Source organism: Heliangelus exortis, chromosome 28 (assembly GCF_036169615.1).
Source record: "Heliangelus exortis chromosome 28, bHelExo1.hap1, whole genome shotgun sequence".
NCBI lineage: Eukaryota > Metazoa > Chordata > Aves > Apodiformes > Trochilidae > Heliangelus > Heliangelus exortis.
This window is the reverse complement of record NC_092449.1, coordinates 4,768,301-4,791,377: the sequence shown is the minus strand read 5'-3', so window position 1 is coordinate 4,791,377 and position 23,077 is coordinate 4,768,301. Positions and strand designations below refer to the sequence as shown.

General features: G+C 58.5%; 2 protein-coding genes across 3 annotated transcripts; both read right to left on the bottom strand.

Annotated features, from left to right (window-relative positions):
- Window positions 1–4,711: 4,711 nt before the first annotated feature.
- On the bottom strand, window positions 4,712–9,474 carry PLPP2 (phospholipid phosphatase 2). The gene is made up of 6 exons (XM_071727439.1): window positions 9,311–9,474; window positions 7,097–7,248; window positions 6,512–6,789; window positions 6,256–6,313; window positions 5,950–6,126; window positions 4,712–5,845 (listed from the first exon to the last, which is right to left on the bottom strand). Exons 1-6 carry the CDS (start codon window positions 9,360–9,362, stop codon window positions 5,708–5,710), a joined length of 855 nt encoding a protein of 284 aa, XP_071583540.1. The 5' UTR covers window positions 9,363–9,474; the 3' UTR covers window positions 4,712–5,707.
- A 1,504-nt stretch (window positions 9,475–10,978) lies between these two features.
- MIER2 (MIER family member 2) lies at window positions 10,979–22,047 on the bottom strand. 2 transcript variants are annotated; one of them, XM_071727437.1, is made up of 13 exons: window positions 21,999–22,047; window positions 20,204–20,291; window positions 19,921–20,075; window positions 19,020–19,145; window positions 18,773–18,896; window positions 18,063–18,172; window positions 17,399–17,468; window positions 16,460–16,611; window positions 15,888–15,969; window positions 15,712–15,806; window positions 14,818–14,945; window positions 13,923–14,059; window positions 10,979–13,507 (listed from the first exon to the last, which is right to left on the bottom strand). In XM_071727437.1, exons 1-13 carry the CDS (start codon window positions 22,005–22,007, stop codon window positions 13,026–13,028), a joined length of 1,758 nt encoding a protein of 585 aa, XP_071583538.1. In that variant the 5' UTR covers window positions 22,008–22,047; the 3' UTR covers window positions 10,979–13,025. The 2 variants fall into 2 exon arrangements, with proteins under 2 accessions (XP_071583538.1, XP_071583539.1); XM_071727438.1 differs by having other exon boundaries at window positions 14,842–14,945.
- Window positions 22,048–23,077: the final 1,030 nt, after the last annotated feature.

Sequence of the window (23,077 nt, the reverse complement as noted above, 5' to 3'; positions counted from 1 at the left end):
AGGGCGATCGTTTGTTGTTCGACATTTTCTGCTGCCTGCAGGTCAATCCGGGCTTACGCAGAGCAGGAAATAAAACATTTGAGGAGCAGCAGCTGTGAGGGGTCAGCCTCTCCTCCTGTTTAACCTTAATCCAGGGACAGGCCCAGCCCCTTTCCTGCCCACCACAGCCCCGTCCCCTCGGTCCCATCACCAGCGACGCCATCGGGCCACGGGCCGGGCCCATCCTCAGCCCGGAGCACAGACACCGGACCTCGGGATGATCAAAGTGACTGCTCTGAGCAGAAAGCAAAGCAAAGCCAGACACTTCCCCAGCCCCGTTCCCCAGATGGTGTTTGTCCAGCAGCTCTGGGCATCCTGCAGAGTTCAAATTTGCTGTTAAATGCATCCCGTAAATTACCTGAGTGGTGGCTGCACCCACGGGTGACGGTGTTTAAGGACTCACATCTGCAAAGAGTGGCAGCACAAGGCTCTGAATCTACAACAGGAGGGTGAAAAAAATCCAAAAGAAAGAGAACGATCCCAAAATGTGTGCACGGAGACACAGCCACACACACAAACACAAATGCACAAGTCAGGAAACACACAGGAGCAACACAACAACAGAAACGTTGGAGTTTGATCTGGGTTTCGTGTCTGGGGTGTTTTGGAGCCATTCTGCATCTCTGGGGCACGCTGGGGTCTCAGAGCCCTTCTGGCTGCGATGGGGCTGGGGAAAGGGGGCTTGAACTTGCCTTTGCTGTTGGTCCCCAACACGTCACGCAGGACAGCAGCCACTCAGGCCAGTTCCCAGCGTGACGTGGGTAGAGCTGGTGGGGCATGTGGCCAGGGAATGAGTCTGTCCTTAGGGACTACGACTCGCCTCCAGGTCCTGGTAGAAAAGAACAATAATAATAATCTCAACAAAACCGCTGGAACCGAGCATGACTGCACAAAGGCCACCCTGCACGTGCCTGGAGGGCTCCGGAGTCCCAGAGCAATGGGCTCTGCCCTCCTCTCAGGCTGCGAGCAGGGTTTTCCAGCCACGAACCAGATCCTGTGGCTTTACAGAGGCAGGGACCACCACCAGCCCTCCCCCCATGGGAAGCCCAGCCCATCGCCCTGTCTGTCCCCCCCGGCAGTCCCAGCTTTTTCTGAGAATAACTGCAGTCTGAGATGGAAATTCCCCTGCTACCCAGCTGTGCCGCGGGGAGCCAGGGAGAGAGAACCCCCTCTCTGGAGCTGGAGGGAGCTGAGGGTGCCCCCACCCTCGATACACCCGAGCTCAGCCCCCCAGAACGCGTGGGGTGTGTGGAAGGGGGGTGGCTGGGGAAGGAGAGCAGCAGGGGAGGGGTCTCCCCTCTCTTATTATACACCAGTTTGCTGGGAACGTCGTTGTAGGAGCAGCACGGGAAAGGACCCCAGGAATGCCCACCCCATCCGCTGTTACGGTTTTCCCCTGAGCAAGCGCCAGGCCCGATGGGGAAAGGGCAGCGATCCCGCGGCAGCTCCACGCTTCTGGAGAGCAAATCCCTGGCAGCGCCGCGGCTCCTGGCAAGCGGCAGAAAACAAAACTGCTGCTCGTACCCGCTGGCTGCTTCTCCAGGCTCGGCTGCCAGCTCCTCCGTGCCAGAGAGGGGCTGGGGCTGGCAGAGGGGGAGCTCCCGGTGGTGCCCACCGCCCCAGCACAAGGCAGGGATGAGACACCGGCCTGGGACCGGCTCTTGCCTGGCTGCTCTGGTGGGAAAATGGCATCGTTTAACAAAACCCCCTGTGCGAGGGCTTCCCCCCCCCCCCCCCTCCCCTCGTTTCCTCCTTATTTTGCTATTCAATTTCTTCTCCAGCCCCCTCCTTCCCCTGCTCAGTGAGATCAAAGGAGTCTGTGGCACATTTCATAGGAATCGTAGACTAAAGGGTGTGGGGGGAGTCGGCACAGAGGGGATCAGAGGGGAGAGGAGGAGAAGGAGGAGGAGAAGAAGAGAGGCTGGAGGAAACACCCGGGCTCCGAGCCGGCGGCCCTGTAGTGCTGCCGGGGCTGGGGGCTTCTCCGCCGTGACCCCCGGGGGCCCGGCAACCCCGCGGGCATCGGCGGTCCCGGTGCCGGGGAAGGGCCGGGGTGGCTCCGCCGCCGAGCTCCTGCTGCCCTCTGCTGCCGCCGCTCCGCTGGGTCCGTCCTGCAGCTCGGAACCGGCGCACGGGACGGGACGGGACGGGACGCTTCCAGGGTTGGGGGGCACGGAACAGGCACCAGGCACTCGCTCGCAACCGAGGTGACACGGGGGAAGCTGCGGACGCCCCGGGAAGGTGTCACCCGCAGCCCCCTCCCAGCGCGTCCTTGGGCAGGGACCAGCTCACAGCCCTCTGCCGCGGGCTCCTCCTGTGGCTGCCGGCCAGGCCAGGGGATGTTTATGGGATGAGTAACATCCTTCCTGGCACGGCCTCTGCCCACTGCTCCTGGAAGCGTGCTGCGGGCACCGGGAAGCTGAGCCCCTTCTCGCCCGTCTCTTGCCCCAATCATCTGAGAAAAGCCAAGAGCAGGAAGAAACCTGGGGATGGGGCAGTGCAAACGAAGCCAGAGTCATCCCGTTAAATCGGCAGAAATCCCGGGTGCCAGGGAAAGGGGAGGGTGCTGCGTGGCAAGGCAGGAGGCAGGCAGGAGGCACAGGTTGGGGGAGGCAGCCCTGGGCCCCATCCGGAGGAGGGCTGGAAGCCAGAGCCTGGCTGAGCACTGCCAGAAGCAGCTTGTTTTGGAAAGGAGGCGTCTTGGCTGGGTGCTTGGTGCGTGGAGCTGCTGACGCTGGGGAACAGGATGGTTCTGAGAGCAGGTCCAAGCTGTGCCTCGCAGGCCAACGCTGAATCTACCCCAGCACAACCAGGACTGAATCCCTCTCTCCTGACTCACCCCCTGCCAAGGGCCTGACAAGGTGCTCCAAGGGCCCGGTCCCAAGCAGGCAAAGTGCCCAGGGCCACATCTCAGCCCGAATGCCAGAGGAGCTGCCTGGCAACAGGACACACAGCTCCGACCCAGGGAGCTTGGCACAACTTCAAGCTTCGAATGAGGAAAGTGAGGCACCCAAGCTGGTGGGGGGGCACCTTCCCTGACCTGCAAGACCCTGATCACCCACCCTCAGCTTCCCAGAGCAGCACTGGCCCCCTGAGCCCACCCAGACCTCCATCCACCTGGGGCAGGAGCAGCTTTGCTCCCAGGCTGCCCTGCCCCTCGGAGCCGCACACTGCAGCATTGTGGCTCAGCTGGTTTTTCCAGAGATGAATCCAAGGAGCGAAATCAGATCCCAAGGGACGGCAGCAGCACGTTCCTGGCTGCACAGAGGAGCTGTTGAGACAATCCCAGGAACCAGGGCAACTGCTGGGCACCGTGGCTTGGCCAGAGGAAAACCAAGCAGACCAGCTCCCAGCTTGGGCTGTGGCTCACTGCCCCCGACTCCAGGAGCTGCTGCTTTACAGAGCTTTGTTTGCAAACCCTGCGGCAGAGACGCCCTGCCCTGGCACTTCCTACAGCTTTGTTTTACTCCCATCAGATACTAAACAACCAGCCCGAGGGCTGGGACAGGAGGAAGGACCCTGCTGGAGGACCAGGGAAGGGCTTGTGGGGGGGGGGAAGCTCTCAAAGGAAAACAGAAAAGCAGCGTGTGGTGAGGGAGTTCCCTGAGCACAGGGGAGGTATTTTTTGGTCAGGGCTTGTCTAGACTGGAGTAACCCACGCTGTGTGCAAGCACATCGATACAGGCAGCGAGCCTGGGGCGTGCAGGGTGCTGCTTCTCCCAGCCCAGAGCATCCCAGCTGTGCTGACAGAAGGCAGGGAAGAGCCTCTGGATGTAGAGGCTGGCATTCCAACCCTGAGGGACTCTGGGTGCTCCTGGGCCCTGTCCCCCAGGCCTTGGTACCCTGCTGAGCCCAGGATGTGCCCAGGAAGAGGGAGCTTACAGCAGTTGGGACCCCAGGGGTCCCCCCAGGGCCCCCCCGTGGCACACTGGCTGCTCTGCCCACCCCAGGCAAGGCCCAGGCAGGACCTGATTTTCCCCAGGCACCATGGGCAGAGCTGGGATGTCCTCACCTCGACCCAGACCCCTGCTGACTCGAGTCTGGTCCATCCTGGCCCTGACAGTGCCCCCATTGCTGCTCCACAGAGCCCGGGGCCACTGCCTGTCCCTGCAGAGGGAGGGACACGGTGGCCATGGCAAGGCTCCCTCCCTGCCCTGCCTTCCCTCTGCTCCAGCTGCTGGAGCAGCAAGCACAAAACGTCACTTTTTCCGAGAGCTTCTCCCTGCCTTCCCTTCCCCCTTGCAGAGGCCAACTGCAGTGCTGGGGAGCACAGGAGGCTCCCAGGGTCAGAACAAAGGCAGCACGAGGACAGGACCCATCCCAGATGGATCCAGAGCCCTGCACTGGCCCCGACTCCTCTCCCAGGGCTGGCAGCCAAAGGACAACCCCCTCACAAGTGACATTCTGCAGGCAGCGTGGGCAAGGAGCACCCAGCCAGCTCCACAGCTGCCAGGGCTCCCTTCCATGGAAGAATGCCTGCTGCTCCCATTAGTCCCAGTCAAATCAGGCTCTCCTGGGACAACTGGGAGAAGGGTTCAGCAGCCCTGACAGCCCCAGCTGAACCTCCCTGCTTACGAGGGACCACATTTCCTTGGAAGATGAAATCCCTAGGCCCATCCACTCCAAGGCCAGGAACACCCATGGACTAAGAGAACAGGCCTGGACACAGACATTCTTTGAGGATGATCTAATTTAAAAAACATATTTTTACAAAAACACATCATAATGAAAATGCATGTAGTTTAAAAGAGGCCCACAGTGTTCCAGTGCTGGAGGCAGCTGCGTGTCAGCGAGGGGACTGCTCCGTGGTCCATTCCCCACCTTCCCAGGGTTTCTGGAGTCCTGTGTCCAGCTCCATATCCCCATCTATTTTCCTTTACCACAGAAAGCTTCTCCCCTACTACCCCCCACCCTGCACACCCTAAAGCATCAGCTGAAGCTACAGGAGAGCCAAAGGTCTGTGCATCCCCAAGGCAGGTGTGAAGCAGGCAGGGTGTGGGGAGCTCTGGCTCCCGGCATTGCCAGAGGAGAGTGGAGAAGATCCTCCTGGACAGCTCACGCCAGCTGCTGGCAGCCAGGACTGCTTTTAAAGGTAATCAGGGAACAGAGACAAGCTCTGGATTGCTTTAATCCTTTCCAAAAAAGTATTGCTAACCCAGCAGCTGTCCTCCTGCCCCCCCCCCATCCTCCCCACCGGGTGCCTGTGAGGATTTGTACTCATAAGGCTGGGTAATTTGACAGGGATAACACACACTCAGCACAGAAAACCTCAGGCTTCCCAACGCGTTTGCTCTTGGCTCCGTGCGGTTTGCCAGCGCGATAAATCCACCCCCACGTGCCACCCTCCCCTCCCTCCACGCAGAGGGCTGGGACAGCAGCTTTGAGGTGTGACTCAGACACAACAGGGGACCCAGGACCTCCCCTTCCTACGGGCGGGATAAGGGAACCCAGGACCTCCCCTTCCCACGGGCGGGCTGAGGGGATCGCCAGGCACCGGCAAGCACGGAGGAACCGCAGGGACCGGGGGGGCGCGGGGGTGGCCAGGGCTGTCCCACGGGTACCTGCAGCAGCGAGCGGCACCAGGAGCCAGTGGTTGACACGGAGCCGGCATCCCCGTCCCCCCGGCGCCAGGAGCGGTGCGGGGCGAGGGGCGGGGCGGGGCTGCAGCTCACGGGGCACCCCGGTAGCTGTAGTGATTGCGGTCGGGGTCGCTGAGGGTCAGCGGGAGGCTGGGCTTGCGCTCCAGGTCCTTCTCATCGCACTGCCGCGGGGGACGGTGCTTGAAGAAGTCGGAAACGTAGCGGACCTGGGAGAGACCAACAGAAGAAGTGTTTTAGGGATCCCTGCGGCAGGCTGAGCTTCAGCCAGGGGCGACGGGCAGAGCATCGAGGTCTCGCAGGGGACACTCACGATGAGGATGGCAATGAGAGCCCCTTGGAGCAGCCCTGCCAGCACATCACTCCAGTGGTGCTTGTAGTCCGACACGCGGGTGTAGCCCACGTAGATGGCAAAGGCGATGAGCAGGAACTGGATGGTGGGACGCAGCAGCCGGGCCCATTTCCCCACCAGCCGGGCTTGCACGTAGAGCTGGGCAGGGAATGGGGGGAGCAATCAAATCACTGAGCACAGGGGGCACCGACCAGTCTGCAGATGGGGTGCTCAGGGCCCCCCACAGACCACCTGGGGGATGGGACGCAGGGGCCTTGCTGCACTTACCGCCAGGAACATCATGCAGTACATCCCAAAGGAGGAGTGTCCAGAATAGAAGGACAGTCTGTGAGGAAAAGGGACTGGTCAGGCCATGAGAGTGAGCCCCCAGTGTCCAGCTGTCCCCCCACAATCCCCCCATGTACACTGTGGGCTCTGTACTGCAGCTGTAGAGCACTGATACCCATCCAGGAATGCTGCAACAACTGAAGGAGCCCAGCACCACAGGGTAGGAGGAAGGGACATGACCTGTGACACAGCTCACCTGGACTCAGTGACATTCCTGCTCTCTCCTTGGCAGACATTCTCCAGCTGCACGTAGATGGAGCAGTTCACCTTGGACCAGTCAGGATTGCAGACAGCCAGGAAGTTGGGCCGGAGGCGGCCGATCATGTATTTGGCCAGGTCAGTCAGGGACTGGCTGATGGCCCCCCCAAAGAGGAAGGTCCCCACCACCTTGTAGAGGGCAGCCAGGTAGTTGTTGAACTCTGACTTGGAGTAGAGGCGCTCTTTGTAGACCAGATAAGCCTCCCCTAAGGAAATCTGCAGAGACCAAGGGGTGAGGGGTGACAGTGTTGGGTCACTGAGCAGCCCCCCAGCACCAGGACGCAGGATGCTCTCAAGGTCCCCTCCCTGCCACAGGACCTCACGGGGCTTCTCCCCTCCCTGCAGGGAACCAACCCCATGGGATGTGGGCCTTCCCACCCCAGAGGGAGCTGCTGACCTGCAGCAGCACAGGGCTCAACTAGAGGGTCCTGCTGGACACGGTGAGCTGTGCTGGAACCCAGCTCCCGGATGCCACATGCCAGGGTGTCCCTGCCCCAGAGGGAAGGGGTTGGTGCTTCCTTACAATGACAACAGTGCAGGTGATGGTCACCCCAGCCATCAGGCCATGGGTGATGGTGTCTGTCTTGTAGGGGTAGCGGATGGAGTCATCGTTGCAGTAGAAGCCCCGCTTGTACGGGGAGTTCACCAGTGTCAGGATGACAAAGGGCAGAGACGCTGCAAGGCAAGGAGAAGGTGACAACTGGGGATGCTTTCCCACAGGCTCCCAGCTCCCACCCCATACCTCAACCTCTGCCCCTCCTTGGGGACACAGCTCCAAGCTGCCTGCACCAAGGCTGAAGGACTCGCACCCGCCAGCACGCCGGCCCAGCTGCTGATACGGCCCTATCAGTGCCCACAGCTGCCTGAGGCACACAGATACCACACAAGATGGCACCTGCAGAGCCCCCACTGCTGCCCCACTCCTCCCAGGCACAGCCACAGGAGACAGGGCTGATCTTCTGCCCTCTCCTCACGCTCCCCAGGGTGTTTCATCCTAGGAGGACGAAGCTCATTAGAATTAATGAGCACAGGCATCTTGCAAACCTGTTTTACAGCAGCAAAGGGCCCCCAGGCCCAGCACGACCTTCACACCAGCTCCAGGAGAGCCAGAGCCCGGAGATGCTGGTGGGTAATCCAGTCCCCTGTGCATTTGGCTTCCCGGCTTCCCCCTCCTACAGCCCCTGCTCCCACCCACCTCTCCTCTCCTCCTGCTCCTGGGCGGGCTCCGGGGAGATGCCGCAACCCACAGTGCAGGCGAGGAGCCTTTTCCATCCGCTGTGCCCCAACCCGGGCCACAGGCATCTTAAAGCTCGTGTATAAATGGGATCGTCCCGGAGATCAAAAAGGGTTTGGGGGTCTCGGCCCCGTGCAGCGGCCATGCCACGTCCCCCGCAGGAGGGCACCTCCTACCCCTGTCCCTGCCCCGGGGACCACACGCGGCCGGGGGGATGCTCCCCCCGGAAAGGCCCCGGAGAGCGCGGTCCACCTTAAGCCCGTGCTCCTCTCCCGGTTCCGCCTTTCCCGGCGGCTTCCGCCTCCCCTTGTTCCATCGTCTCCCGGGAACACGCACCTTTGTCCTCGCCCGCACCCTTCTCCCCGCGACCCTCCCCGCGCCTCGCCCGGGGGTCTCTCCGCGCCCTGCGCTCACAAGGGAGGGGGGAAAGCGACAGCAACCGCGCAGGAAGCCGCTCACCGGCCTCGGCCCCCGCCCCCCCGAGCGGAGGCAGCAACCGAGAAGCGCTGCCAGGAGCTGGGAACAAGCCCCGGCTGCTCCCATCCGCTCCGGCTGCCCGGCTCGGGGGGAGCTGCCAACGCCTCTCTCTACACCTCAAACGTTAATTTCCAACTCAATTTAGACACGACGCTTTTCTTTCTGGATAATTTCATCCTCAAAAAAAGCTCCCCTAAAAATAAGAGACACCGGCACGCGAGAGAGAAAAGCGACCCAAACAAAAAAAGTAACCTGCCTCTCCCCACCGGTGCTTAGAGCCCAAGAAAGCAACTCCCGGCACGGGAGGTTCAGGCTGAAATTATGACCCAGGCCTTTATTTTTAGTCCGTCTTAATTAGGTGCTTCTCAGCGTCGGTTTTAGAAATGGGCGTCTGCCTGCACCAGGGGGGCAAGAGGCGGTCAGGGTACCGGGATGGGGCACCCCCAACCCTCCCGCCCAGAGCTGCTGAGCCCCCAGCCCCGCTCCAGCCTCCCGCCGAGCGCGGGGCCCCGTCGGGCAGGCAGCCAGGGAGGAACCGTCCCGCCCGCCCGAGCAGTGCAGCGGCGCCCCGCCGGCAGCCTCCCGGCCCCGGCCTCCGGGGGAGGCCACCGCACCGGTCCCGGTGCCTCTCGGCTCCCCTTCAGCAACGCTTTGGGCACCGCGGCTCCGGGGAAAGGATCCGGGGCCCGCCCGGCGCCACCGCCCCGAACCGAACCGTCCCGAGGGCGCAGTGGCAGCACCGGGGAGGCCCAGAGTCCGGGGACGGGGGTCGTACAGGTGCCCTTGGGCTGCCTCCGGGCCGGCATCGCGGCCACAGCATCCGGCCCGGGCAGCGTCGCGGGGGTCCCGGACCCCTGGCACCGCCTGCAGACCCGACCCCAGGCGCGGCGCAGCCCCACCGGAAAGTTCGAGGAGAACCGGGTGAGACTGGGAGGCGGGGACCGAGGAGGCTCCGAAGCCGCTCGGGGAAGGAGGGGGGGTGCGGGAGGTGTGTGTGTCGTGACCGCGCCGGTCCTGAGCCCTCACCGACCGCCAGGCAGAGCACGTCGAGCACCACGAAGACCTTCCTGCGCTCCATCCCGCGCCGGTGGCAACGCCGGGGCCCGACCCGCCGCTCACATGGCCCGGAACGACGCGGACCCAGCTGGGAGGTAAAGTCCGGACAGACGGGACGGGGCGGAGCGGGGCGGGACGGGGCGTCTCCAGCAGCCGGTGCCCCCGCCCGCGGTCCGGGGCGGAGCGGAGGGCGGGCTGGGGGGCCGGGACCGGGGCAGGTGTGGAATGTGGCGGGGCCCGGGGGCACTGGTGGGTGTCGGCTCCGGCCGCCCCGTCCCCCCCGCCCCGGGTCGGCTCCTTCGCGACGCTCTGGAGAGGGGAAGGGAACGGGGCCGCGTGTATCCCGCCAGCCTCGGGCTTCTTTCCTGAGGAAAAAAAGCAAAAAAAAGCGGGAATTAAAAAAAAAATGTGTAAAATGGCCACAGAAGTGCTCTGGCTGCGGCGGCTCATTGCGGAGTAGATGGGGGGCGGGCTCCGTCGCGATTGGGAGGCAGGGGGTACCCCTGGACCCCGCGGAACTGTCGGATCTGATCACAGGACCGTGCGCCTGCTTGTTTCAAGCTGTGATTACACCAGTGGAACCCCGGGCTGTGTTTTCCCGTCCCTCAGACGGTGCCGGAGCAGGGACTGGCTCCCGGCGCTGCCCCGGGGCACCGGGGACGTGCCAGGCCGGTGGCACTCGGGGCGGGGACAGCCGCAGCCTGCTTGCTCCAGGCCCGACTCTTGGTCAGGAACGGAAGGAAACACAAATAATACAGAAACAACCCAAATGATCGCTACTGGGCTGGTTTATTTAAGTGCCGCGGGAGCGGCCCGTGGGGTGTCGAGGCTGCTGCGGGGGGGGAGCCGGCAGTGCTCCCGGGCTGCCCGGGGAGCTCGGGAGGGGGAGGAATCACCCCCCAGCACCATTCTGCCCCCTGTAACCTCCCACCTGCCCGCCGGGGCCCTGGCAGAGCTGCCGGGGCAGGATTTGTCCCCCACGCAGAGCCCCCAGGCTCCGAATCTTGGTGTCGGGCGGGGGAAGCCCCGAGGCAGGAGCCGCGGGGGATGCTGCGGGAAGGGAGGTCGCGGGAGGCCGTGGGGTGCCAGGGCTGTGTCGGGACGTGGCTCGTCCTGGAGCAGGGCGGAGGGGATGAGATAAACCAGCGGATCCGGTGCCCGGAGCAGGACTTTGCCCCACGTGGTGCCGCGGCCGTCAGACGGTGCCACGGCAGCAGGAGCCACCCAGGAACGGGCGCCCGGCCCGGGACAGGAGGCAAGAGCCAGAGAACAGAATTTATGGGGGCTTTTTTTGACGAAACAGAGGAGCTTTGTGGTGAGGAACGAGCCTTCCTGTGGAAACACACAACGCAGCTGCAGCAGGGACGTTTCTCTCCCTTCCAGGATGTTGTTCCCTGCTGAAGGCAGAGAGGTGGATGAGGAACCCCTGCCTGCCACTGCCACGGCCCCACTACCCACTGGGGACCGGGGGAACCAACACCTCCCCGCAGGGTGCCAGGGTGGTGAATTCAGCCAAGGATGCACCAAGCACCTGGGGCCAGAGAGACTCAGACAAGGCCAGGACCCCTGTTCTTGTTCCCACCACCATCAGGATGCTCTGCAGCATCTCAGTCTCCAAAACCATGACAGGCTTCCAGCTCATTTTCAAATGATGTTTTTAATTAAATAAATAATGTCGAGGGGTCTTCAAGGCAGTATCACTTCACAGTGTAGGGCTTGGGAGGGGAAGGGGAGGGGAAAGAGTCCAGCATAGGGAGTGGCTCAAAGTGAATGTGCTTTGTAAGAAGGAAAAAGAAAAACCCCAACAAAATAACAAAGCCTCCCGGAGTGACCCCCTCCCTGTCCCAGCCCCTTCCACCCCTCTCCCTTAAAGTTATGTGGAAAAAGTGCCACACTCATGTTGAAAGACCCCGTGGGCACCTGTAAACAACACTGAAGAACATAAATAAGAGACACTTTCACCTCCCCCAGCCTCCCCTCTCCTTTCATTAGGGCTTGAAACAAACCAAAGAAAAAAATGGTTTCAGAAAAACTAAGATGGAGAGGAGATGCCAAGGCCTGGCCCTCCTCCTCTCCCCCAGGAAAGAGGAATGGCAGCCCGGGCAGTTCCACTGTGGGGTGGGCACTGGTGGTTGCTTTCTGTTTCCAGCACCTGGGAGCACCTTGCAGGGCCAGCTGGGGCAGAGCAAAACCCCATTAACACACACAAAACAGGCCCGGGGCTCAGGAGAGGAGGGACAGGGCCTGGTCCTGGCATCCTGTGCAGCTGCTGTCTCCCTGCTCCCACCAGGGTGCTGAGCACAATCCCACAGGATTGTGAAGGAGGATCCAGGCTTCAGGACTGAGTCATCTTCCACATCCACCAGCAGCAGAACCAACTGCAGGATCAGTCCAAAGGCCTCTCCCAAAACAACAACAACAACAAAAAAAAAATCAACCCAAACCCCTTCCAAACGCAGAAAACAGCTGAGGGAAGGAACACCTGCACCAGAGCCCTGCCTGGGGAAAGGGAGGGAGAAAGCATGGATTTGAGCTGTGGTGAGCCCTAGACCTGGGGCAGGCCTGAGAGGTTAAGCAGCTCCAGCAGCTCCAGCACACCCACACACTTTGCTGGGGCTCTGCACAGCATTGGCCACCTCACTGCCACACGGGGCCACCCCTGTCACCTCCCCAAAACATCCCAGTGGCAGTAAAAACACTTTCAGAAAACAGCTTTTTGTGTGTGTGGTTGTGAGGCTGAGGGGCAGGGAGCCCAGGGACTGCTGTGCTCTCCCTGCCTGGTATTGGTAGCTTGGGGACCAGACTTGGGGAGCCAAGCAGCCTCCTCCTCCCTCTCCAGCTGATGAATGGACTCAGCAAGCTGGGATATTTCCACTTGCATTTTACCCTCTTGTACTGCACCAGGCAGCAAGGATCACATCACTCACCACCACCAGCCAGTGTCCTTTGGTGAAACCCTTGTAGCTCCCAGCACGAGCTGTCCCCAGCCCTCACAGCAGGGGAAGGTGAGGACTGGGGGGCACAGGGTGCTGCTGCCCCATGCTGTGTCACCTTCCCAGACACCAGGGGAGGGTCAGACCAGACCACATCCCACCTGCAGCTGGTGGCAGCACAAGCAGAGCCATGAGCAATCACAAGAGCAGAGTGTGCCTGTCACAAGGCACAGCTGGAATGCAGGATGGCTGCTGGGATGAAGGGCCAGGACTCCTCATCTTCCTCTGGCACTGCCGTGCCTGTCTGCAGGCAGCAGCCCCACAGCCTGGCTGGATGCTGCTCCCCATGGACCTCCAGAGTGCTGCAACCTCCAGGCTGTCCCCCCATCCCTGCCCTCAAAACATCTCTGAGCTCAGACTGTCCCCCCCAGGGGGACAGGGACATTCCCTGTGCCAAAGGCAGGGACTCTCCCCACAGCCTGGAATTACCTGGGGTACATGTGGGCAACAAAACGGGGGGCAAGGGACCACCCCCTCACTAGAGCCAGCCACAGCTTGGTGTGATTGTGTCAGAACACGTGGGAGCAGAAGGTGTTTTAGTTTCACTGTAGCCTTGGATAAAGGAGGATGGAAAGACGGATTCTGACCAACAGCTCCAAACTGTCCCTGTGGAACAGCACAAGTTCCAGGGTTTCATTCCGTCGGGTCCGAGTCCTTGCTGGGTCTGTGACAAAGTTTGTGACTGGAGACTCTCACTGTGACAAAGGCTCTGAGTGAGCCACGGGTGCTGGGCAAGCCTGGTGAGCAGTCAGAAAGCTATTTACATCTCCAATGCCAATGAGGCCAAAATCTGTGACCGATAAGGACACTTGCGCAGATGCCACCACTGCCTCTGGGTCTCTGTCCAAATCCACAGGGCCAGCAATTAAAGGTAAACCCTCATTAATGTCTGCAGGGAGAGTGAAGTCCATGGTTATCGTCTCACCAGAGCTCTGCAACGTCTCCTGCTTCTCTGCTAGTCCTGGTCCTGCTGGTGGCAGAGCATAGAGCCCCGTTTCTGAGGGGGACACAGTGACAGTGTGTTGTGTGCAGGGAGCTGAGGTGGTGCCCGAGGAGGTTTCCTCTGTGGGGTCGAAGGAACAATTTGTCTCAGAAGGAGTGCTGCACTCGTAGCCCTGCCCCGACTCACTGATGCTGCCCAGGCTGCAGGCTGTGCTCTCCACACTCAGGGGCTCTGCACGCCCCAGAAGGCAGGGAAGAGAAAGAGAAAGAAACCTGAAGTGAGGCCCTGACACACCAAGCTCCAGAATCCGGTTCAGTCCCACCTCATCCCAACAGCATTTGTTTGATGGCACAAATGTTTCTTTATTATTATAGCAACAAAGAACCCTGCCAGCACGCAGCCAAGAAAGGCAAGATGCAGACAGCAGATGGGAGGCCATCAGTGTTTCTATGGAAATTAAAGGAAATCCCACAGAGACACTCCAAGATAAACCAAAACCCAACTCTCATCCCCTCATGCCAACAGCCCCTGGGAGGTGCCCCAGGGGAGAGCAGCAACAGCTGGATGATGGCAAGAGGAGGAAGGCAAAGGGGGAGCTGGTGCTGTGAGGTGAGGCAGAGGAGCTATCCCCATGGCAGGAGGTTACCTGTGCTCTCCATAGCGAGCTGGTCCTGAGAAAAGTGGGAATCCAGGCAGCTGGCTGCAGAGGGAACGGGCAGGGAGCTCCGGGAGCGAGTGGTGTTCTCCACCTCCCCTCCATCCAAGTCGTTGTCCGTGTAATCCCTGTGGGGAAAGAGAGACAGCAGTGCCACCACCTGTCAGGCAGAGAGATGCAGGCAGGGAAAATGGTGACTGGGATCCAAAGCCATCGACCAATAAAGCTGTGGAGACCGCCCCAGCCTGAACGTCCCTCCCCTCCTGCCCTGCAGAGCCCAGCAGGCACCACAGGGGGATCTGGGATTTCAGGTGTTTTCCTGTCTTGAATCAGAATGCAAAAAAACGCCGAGGCTTCATCTAATGTTTTTAATTGATTCAACTCAAATATTTCGTTTTGAGCCCTTAAAAAGATTTGAGTTTCAACCATTTTGAAAAGCATTTTCTGTAATGATCATACATTTCAAAGTGAAGATTTTTGCGTCAAAGGGCGACAGAAAAAGAAATTAATTCAGTCTCCAAACCACCAGAAATAGTGTATTTTTTTACTTAAAAAAAAATCTCCCTTCCCAAAGCCTCACTGAATTATTTCCTGAGGTTAGCAGCCCCGAATCCCTGGCTCCAGCCTCAATTTTTGTGAATGCATTTGCCTGAAACAAACGAGTATTTTCTGACAGACAAAACCCACATCCAAGCACTTAACTCCTTCACCTTCTCTCCCCACACTGACCACCTTTGTTCTGAGCACTTCCAGAGCATCCCACCACGCTCCCACCCCAAGAAGCCTCCCAGAGGAGCGAGCGCCGCCCTCCAAGGGGAGGTGCTCTGCAGGAATCTTCACTGGGAGGTTAAAATTACTAATTTTAGTGTGAGAATATTCCACGCACGTGGCTCCAGGGTGGAGGACGTACTTCTTCCTTCCTAAACGGGTCTGCTGGGTGAAGTAGTCGTAGCGTTCTGACTTTTTCCACATGTAGTAATACTCCACACACTCTCCCACCGACCGGGTGCGGACCTGAGGAGGAACAATCAGTCAAAGCTGAGCCCCAAGGCTCCTCTGGTGGAGTCAGGACTACTCTCCCGTTTAATGAGCACAGAAAACGAGGTGCATTACAGTGATTGGCATTGCTATGGACACAGCTACGCTGCAGAACAGAAGCACACACTGAGATTTCAGAGGAATCGCTCCCCATGGGGCACGACTGCTCTTGCAGTGTGGGTTCACACACGGTTCACTCGTGCAGAACCTTCCTGCACTTCCAGCATCACACTTAACATCATGAGAGCAAACCTGCATCCATTTTCACTGGCCAGCATCAACATGCCCACATTTTATCAGCAGTAGAACTGGACTCTCTGGTTCTGCCAACTCCCAGCACAGCAGCCTATGTCCTGGGGCACAGCTCTCCCTACAACAGCATCTTCCGTTCTAGAGGACCCCAGGGGACTTTACAAAACATCCACATGCTCAACTCACTCATTCACAGAAGGACTGCAAGGGCTGAGAGTTTGGAAAGAACTTTTGAGACTCCAGAAAGGGCTAATCAGTAATTAACTGACATCACTCATGCAGGTCAGTGTTGTTTGTGACTTCTCCCACCTGGAAAATAAGGCAGAGCAGGGCAGTGAACAGCCCATGGCTGCGAGCACGAGTCAACACAAAGCCTGGGGTGGGAACTCAGCAGTCCTGAACTTCCTGCAGTAGCCGAGGCTCAAAACATACCTGGTGGGAAGGCACACACCTCCTGTGCCTTAGCAGGATGCAGGGGGAGCCTCCTTACCTTATTTGCTTGGATAAGATGGAAGTTTTTCCCATGGACCCTGAAGCCATGTTCAAAATTTCTACATTCTTCTTCACTCCAGGCACAAAGCTCATCTATAGCAAAAAGAAAGAGCTGGAGATGTACAGAATCCAAAAAGTGTCACTCACAGGAGTCCAAATATGGGAGGTTCTCACCTCTGATAACCTTCACATTGAACCGTAACCTCCGCAGTGCCTCTTCTGCATTGAAGTTGCATTTAACCAGTTCATACAAAGCCTGGGAAACAGGAGAAAGCAACTGACAGCTTGTACCTGAGCAACAGGCCACACACCAGCATGCTCAGGACTCTCTTTGTTTCACAAAACTTATTTTTTTTCCCAGGGGCCACTTTGTCACTAACCCTGTCCTGACCCTCAGCAAGGTTTTCTGCACTTCTTGAGGCAATGGATGACAACCCCCAGGGCTGAAACTCTGCAGATTACAGGTGTGTCTCTGTGTTGCTGCAGGCTTGCTGTGGGGATCTGACCCAGCTAGCTTAGAGGAAATAACTGCTCTGAAGTTTCTTAGCCAAATGTTTTATCTGTTTTATCTGAATTAGACAGTGCTACAGAGGATGGATCCAAAAGGAGGTTCCTGCTGCCAGCTGTGGCTCAGGGAGTTTGGGATATTGGGAGAATATCTTTAAAGTGGGTGTCTCAGTAGGGACTCAGTAGGAACTTTGGGGTCTCAGGAGTGCCTACAGGCCATGAGCAGCCCCCGTGCCCACCTGCTCATTGTCCTTCACCATCTCTCCCTCTGGCAGGCTGCTGCCAGACAGCTCGTCCCATCGCCGCTTGACTGCGCGGTACAGGAACTCCTCCACCTCTCTCTCAGGAAGGATGTTTGGGTCCCAAAGCAGCTGATCTTCATTCTCATAGGCTGACAGAAAAAGCACTGGAATAAGCTAACTGAGCAGAGAATTCTAAGAAACAGTCTTTGTGTATGTGCATGAGAAAGACAGGAGAGAGGAAACCTCTCCTTGGTGCTCCAGCCGGGCACTGCAGAGGAGGTGCTGCACCTTCCCTGCAGACTTGGAACAGAAAATCTTCTCTTTATACCCCTTTGAGGGCTGAGCACAGGCTCAGCTTGTCTCCACTTCTTCAGAAGGGCTGCCTGACAAGGTTTTTGTTCTCAAAGATTGCTTTGATTCATTAATCCTGGCGACTGAAAACCCCAGGTTCTAAGGTGTCTTTTCCAGCACAGTAAATAAGAAGAGTGGGAGATGGAGTCTGCTTTGAATTACAACCCTGGCCAGGGCTCAAGACCCTCTCCCTGTTCTAGACAAAAATTCAGCAGCTGCAAGGCTGCTCCTGCCCTGTGACAGCGTGGAGGGCTCCTCTAGGAGCTGCCCCAGCCATGCAGAACTGAGGGAGCACACAGCATCCCTGAGTGATTCCTGCCCCCTTCAGCTTTGAAGGCTTCTCAGTCCACGAGAACATGGCACAAAGCAAAGCAGAGATAAAAAAGTAAAGCAACAGCACAGAGTGAAGCAAGAAGAAAGACTTTGCAATAAAAAAAATATTCAGAAATATTGAGAAATATAGAAAAATTCTATTCAGATAAGCATTAGCACACTCTGTACCTGTGTCAACACTGAGAGGTGACACAGAGCAGAACTGGTGACCAGGGCCCCACAGCTCCAGCAGGACACACGAGGCTGCCTTACCTTTTTCACCATGCCTGTTCAAGTGGAGGGTGGGAACAGTGGCTTGGTACTGAGGTCCAACCATGATCTCCTGAAAGATCACCACAGAGAAGTGGGCACATTGAAACAGAAAATGTGCAGGCACCAAGATGAACTTCATCATTTAGGGACAATGACAGCAGGAGGCTGATTTATGGATCAGCAGTCCCTCACCATCACTATTACCTCTAGGGAACCCTGACTATTTTATAGGGTAACTAAAAAGATTTACTACAACGAGATGAGACTTTGGGAACCTGGGGGCATTTACATAGTTTTAATGTTAAGAGATATATCACAAGCAGCTAAGGCTGGGGATGAAGAAATGCAGCAGCTCTCCTGCAGCCTTCACTGCCAGGAATATTGGTGGGAATGTTGCACAGCTTTTCACCATTACAGGGCTACAGCCTGTTCTGATTTACCAATGCACAACAGCATTTTCCTTAACAGAAGCAGAAGACAATTTCAGATAAGGATTTCAAAATTGTACTTAAGAAAAGCTGTTGTGACCCACACCTGCCACTGCCTTCCACAAAGAAAGAAATGAAATTTCTTGAGGAAGGACCACAGTGCTTTGGCATTGTGCCTTCCTCAGACTCAGACACACTGAATTAGCTCCCCCTCCCCATGCACTCAGATCATTCACCTTCTTGCACTCGTTGGCTGGGATGGAATCCTCCTCTGAATCCTCAGCCATGGAGGAAGCACATGGAGATGAGCAGGGTTCTTTGTCTTCATCAGCAAGGAAGTTGTTTGCTTTGTGGGAAAGAAAAAGACCTATAGTTATGAAATGTTCCTTTTTCTATTACTCCATGTTCCCTCTCCTCAATTTTTTCTGCCTTCTCTGCTAAAATTACTTTCAGCAAGCATCTCACAGGCAACTTACCTAGATTTTAATTTTCTCCTTTTAAACAAAGGAATCTGCCCACTGCCATATGGAGCCAACCAGCCCAGGGAGCTCAGACTCCCTGGTTCTGCAGGCCAGCAGAAGGAGTAAAACACCACTTGATGCAGAGTCCCTCTCCTGCCCTTTGGCTTCCTGCCTGTCCCAGGGTTTAGGAACAGCCACGCTGCATAATCCAGCAATTCTGCAACAACTGCAACTGCAGCAGGTAGCAAAACCATCCTCACACCCTCTGTGTCAGGAGTGACAGCTGGAGACAATGCTCCCCTCATCCCACCCCATCCCAGTAACACCACGGGGACACAGGTTTCATGTGCACCCCCCAGAAGGAAAATGGAAAAACTGGAGTCAGGAAACGGAGGGGGCAAGATGAAGAAAAAACATTCCTGCCCTGTTCTGCACACCACAGACTGTCAGGAGAAAACAATTCCTTAGAAATGAGCAACACTTACAGCCAGGCTGGTTTGGGAACAGGTCCGATGCATCGTGGGACGTGACAGAGGGAGTCAGATCATCAGCTGAAGATTGGGTCTCCTCCTCTTCTTCCCCTGAAAGCAAATCCTTCGCTATTTGTTCCTTTTAACAACAACAAGAAAGTGAAAAAATATTTTTAACTTAAAAAAAAAAAAAAAATAATGACACGTGTAGGGGGTGAGGCCTAAAGTAAAGCATTTCTGGCCAACAGGCAGCTGCTCTTACCTTATCCAGAGTCATATCTGGGAGATTTGGAGTGATGTCATTGCTCTCACTGTCCTGCTCTGAGATGGGGTCAGATGCCTCATAGCCATAAAGTGCAAGCAGCTCCTCAAATGGCATTTCACTGCTCTGAGCAAAAGGAGGACAAAGCTCCATCAGGAACGGAACAAGCACTGAGACCAACACCAGCTGCAGCAAACACAGAGGTTGCAGCAGCAGTCAGGCCAGCTCTGCCCCTTGGGGGGCTCTGAAATGCCTCAGGTCATGCTGCATTTTTAAATTATACTTCTTTTTTAGACTAGACTTCATGCTGGTGAAGAGATGCCAAGCAGCAGGGTTGTATTTATAGCAGTGGGAAGGAGCAAATCCCTGTATCAGCCCTGTGCCTGAGGCAAAGAGTCTCTGTGACCAAAAACACACTCTGTGTTCCACCAAGGCCCCTGAGGACCACCACAGGAAATGGATCTCCTCATCTTTGTGGTTCCTCCCTGTGAAATGGGCACACACCCAAGAGCTGATGCTCTCCAGGGCAAGCAAAGGCCACCTCACCAGAGCAGCAACTCAGAATCACATAAAAATGAGGGGTTGGAAGGGAGCTCAGTAGAGCCAGAGCAGGGTCACCTACAGCAGGTCACGCAGGGACACATCCAGGTGGGTTCTGAATGTTCCCAGGGAAGGAGACTCCACAACCTCCCTGGGCAGCCTGGGCCACTGCTCTGTCACCCTCACAGTGAAAAAATTCTTCCTAATATTTTCCTAATAACTTGGCAGGCTCCATATTTACCACTGTCACCTGCTGCCAGAACCACCCTCCCTATCCAAAGCAAACACAAGACCCCCTGAACAGCACATTGCCAGCTGAGCAAGCCAGAGCTTTTGACTTCCCTTCCCTTGCTGCCTTTACCTGAGAGGCACTGAAACTCTTCTCCAGCTCTTCTAAAGACTTCTGCTTCTCCTGAGCATCATCATCATCCTCGTCCCTTTCCTCCCGCACGCCGTAGTTCTGCGAGAGGATCTCTGCCAGGTTCAGTCTGTGATCAGCTGAGCCCATGGACACAACTGCAAGGGGGAGAAGAAGCTGGGATCTTAGCACCAAACCCTCAGACACCCCAAAGCCTGGGAGGAGCCCCCCCTTTCCCTCTGGAGAGCATCCCACCCCCCCAGGAGCAGCCCCAAGCCCTGGGTACCTGCAGCGCTCTGCAGAGCCGGCTCTCCGGGACACAGGCTGTGTGCTGGGTATGGCACCACCCTGGGGCTCTGCCTTCCAACTGAGGCCTTCCAGGAGAGAGAAACACACTGAGACACCTCTTCGGAAAGCACCACACACCCCACATCCCCCCCTCCCAGCAAAGGCAACTGATTCAATTCCAAAGCACAAGTTAATAAAGCCCTCAGAGGGCAGCATCAGAAACTGCTCCCCCAGGTCACCTCTGCTTGGACTCAACACCTTCCCCTCTCTCTGACTGCAGCTGGCAGTGCTTCCAGCTCAGCTTTTTCACCTTCAGCACCCTCCTAGTTATTTATCCCTTCACCAGCTGCAGATCTCAGATCCTGGCAGCCAACATCTTCACGGAAGAGAAGGATTCTGACCCCCAGCACTTGCTCTCCAGGCACACACCAACCCCTGCCTGAACTCAGCACTGGCTGCTCCTCCCGCCTCCTGCACCCGGGCTCAAGAAGCTCAAGAAGAGCTCCTGGCCAAGGTGCTCCTGGTGCTGGTGACTTTTGGGCCACCACGAGAGGCCATGGTGGTGAACTCCCTTTATTCTGACAGCACAGTGCTGCACAACAGCTGCTGCATCCCAGGGTCGTGTTTCAGAGCAGGGGAAAAGGGGGCTGAATCCCTTGAATCTCCCACTTCAGGTTTCCTGGAGGCTCTTTCCTCCCACTAATCCCTGCTTTTCAGGCAGACAGGAACTCTCTGCTCAGAAGCTGCCCTGAGGTGGCTGGCTGTCATCCCCGGGTAGGATTTCTGGATGACTCCAGGCCCCTCCTTAATTCTGGACTCAAGTTTTCATGCACGTGGAACAGAAGCAGCAGCCACACTTCAGAAACCGTGGGCAGAGGAAGAGCCCGAGGTTTGTGCCCTCACAAAGCTGTTCCCCAGCACGAGGCCAGCTGCTTCTCCAGGGAAAACCCTTTGGGCTGAGACCACCGGGTTAAGAGGCTGAGGAGAACCAGGACCGTTTCCCTCTCCAGCATTCCAAGGTCCTGCTCCAGGTCCCCCACCACCAGGACGTTTTTCCAGCGTCCTCCCCCCATGCCGCGGTCACCACGCGGGTCCCGTGGGGGGTACGAGGTGCAGGATGTGCCCCGAGGCCGCTCTGACGGGACGGGGCTATTTGGAGGCCCGACGGGGACCGGTACCACCCAGAGCAGCTCCCGCGGTACCGCCCCGGCCCGATGCCCGCACCGGGAGCGGCGGCAGCAGCGTCCGGACACGGTGGCAGCGCGACCCCCCCGGTCCCCACTGTCCCGTGAGCCCTTCCCTCTGCCATCCCCGACCTCCGACACTCAGCCCCGCCGTTACCCTCCGGTCCCCTCCCGCCTCCGGTTCCCCATCACCCGGTACCGCTGGACCCGGCCGTGCCGCAGCCTCCGGGCCCTCGCTGTCCCGCGGCGGCACCAGCCCTGACCAGGCCGGGACCGGGCCCAGCCCCGGACGGGTCCACCGGTCCGGAGCCCCTTTATGATGCTTTTCCCGCCTGTGCGGCCGCGGGCATCCCCGGGGGCTGGGGAGGAGGGGGGGGGGGCTCAGGACCGGTGCCGTTCCCCGGGCCCCGCCGCCGGGGCACGCCCGGCAGCCCCTTCCCCCGCCGCCCCCTGCGCCCGGGCCCGCTGCCGCCCGGGGCCTCGGCGCCCCCCGCCCGGGCCGCCCCGCCCGCCGAATCCCCCCGCGGCCGCCGTTCCCCGTCCCCGGCTGCCGGCGCTGGAGGTCCCGGTCCCGGGGGAGGCCCCAGGCCCCGGCGGCGCCTCACTCACCTCCGCCATGGCCGAGCGCGAGCGGCGGGGGGTGCGCGGGCCCCGGATGCGGCGGCGGCCGCTGATTGGCTGCGGCGCGGCGAGGGCGGGGGGAGCGCCGGGGGCGCGGCGGGGCGGGGCCGGGGGTCGGGGGGCACCGGCGGCGGAACCGGTGCGGGGTCCGTGACCTCAGCCACTCCGGGCCGGTTCCGAACCCTCGCAGAGCCCGAGCGGGTCGGTGCACAGGGTGGTCCCAGCGGACACCGGCGGGATGGCGGCATCGCCGCCCGGTGGCGGCACAGATGCACACCCGGTCCTGCTGGGGGCTGAAATCGCGCAGACACCCCCAAACCTGTTAAACACCGCGGGTGATGTTCCTAAAAACACTTGGGGTCTGCGGGAAGTGAACCCTCAGGGACCCGGGGTGCATCCCCCACACACCCCCAGGGCCTCCCGTAGCCCCAGCCCTGCCCGGGACCCCCCCTCCCCGGGGCACCGGCAGCCAGCGCCTTCCTCAAGCCCCCGGTGGGACACACCACGGCATTGACCTGGTTCGGTCACGTCCAGCAGATCAGAGCTCAGCTCCAGCGGTGTTTTTGGAGCCCACCTCGGGGTGCGGGTGCGGGTTCGGGGGGGCTCGGTGCCTGCTCAGTCCCCCGGAGCAGCCTCCGTGCCGTGGCAATTTGCGTTGGTTTGGCTCAGGCTGTTGAGCTCAGGAAGAAAAGTGCTGTCAAGTGCTTGTGAAGTGGCAGCGGTCCTTCAGCTGAGGAGCTGAGCACTCCAGAACGCCTTTGTTCCCTCACACGGACCTGTCTGGCTCCTCTCAAACGACTAATGGGTTGCAGGTGATGTCTACTCAATTAAAAAAAAAAAAAAAAAAAAAAAAAAAAGTAACCTTGTCTCGAGCTTTCAGAGAATTTTCTACAAAATCTGCTCTGCCTTGCTGCCAGCAGCAGGCCCAGGTGTTTAGTCGCTGCAAAAGAAGCAGAAAAGGATGGATTTGGGATCAAGACTTGTGTGACCCCATGGCATGAATTTCCAGGCCCTCTGCCTGTTTGCAGGGTGCTGCAGGAGCCACCTTGCCGGTCCGCTGCCATCCG

Excerpts from the sequence above, each read along its gene's own strand:
- PLPP2 (XM_071727439.1), bottom strand. The coding sequence starts at position 9,362 with ATGGAGCGCAGGAAGGTCTTCGTGGTGCTCGACGTGCTCTGCCTGGCG. Across the intron at positions 6,314-6,511 it reads AGGAATGTCACTGAGTCCAG|ACTGTCCTTCTATTCTGGAC; the intron begins GTGAGCTGTGTC and ends TTTTCCTCACAG. Across the intron at positions 5,846-5,949 it reads CTCTCATTGCCATCCTCATC|GTCCGCTACGTTTCCGACTT; the intron begins GTGAGTGTCCCC and ends GGTCTCTCCCAG.
- MIER2 (XM_071727437.1), bottom strand. Across the intron at positions 16,612-17,398 it reads GAACAGGCATGGTGAAAAAG|CCTATGAGAATGAAGATCAG; the intron begins GTAAGGCAGCCT and ends TTTTTCTGTCAG. Across the intron at positions 14,946-15,711 it reads ATCTTATCCAAGCAAATAAG|GTCCGCACCCGGTCGGTGGG; the intron begins GTAAGGAGGCTC and ends GTTCCTCCTCAG.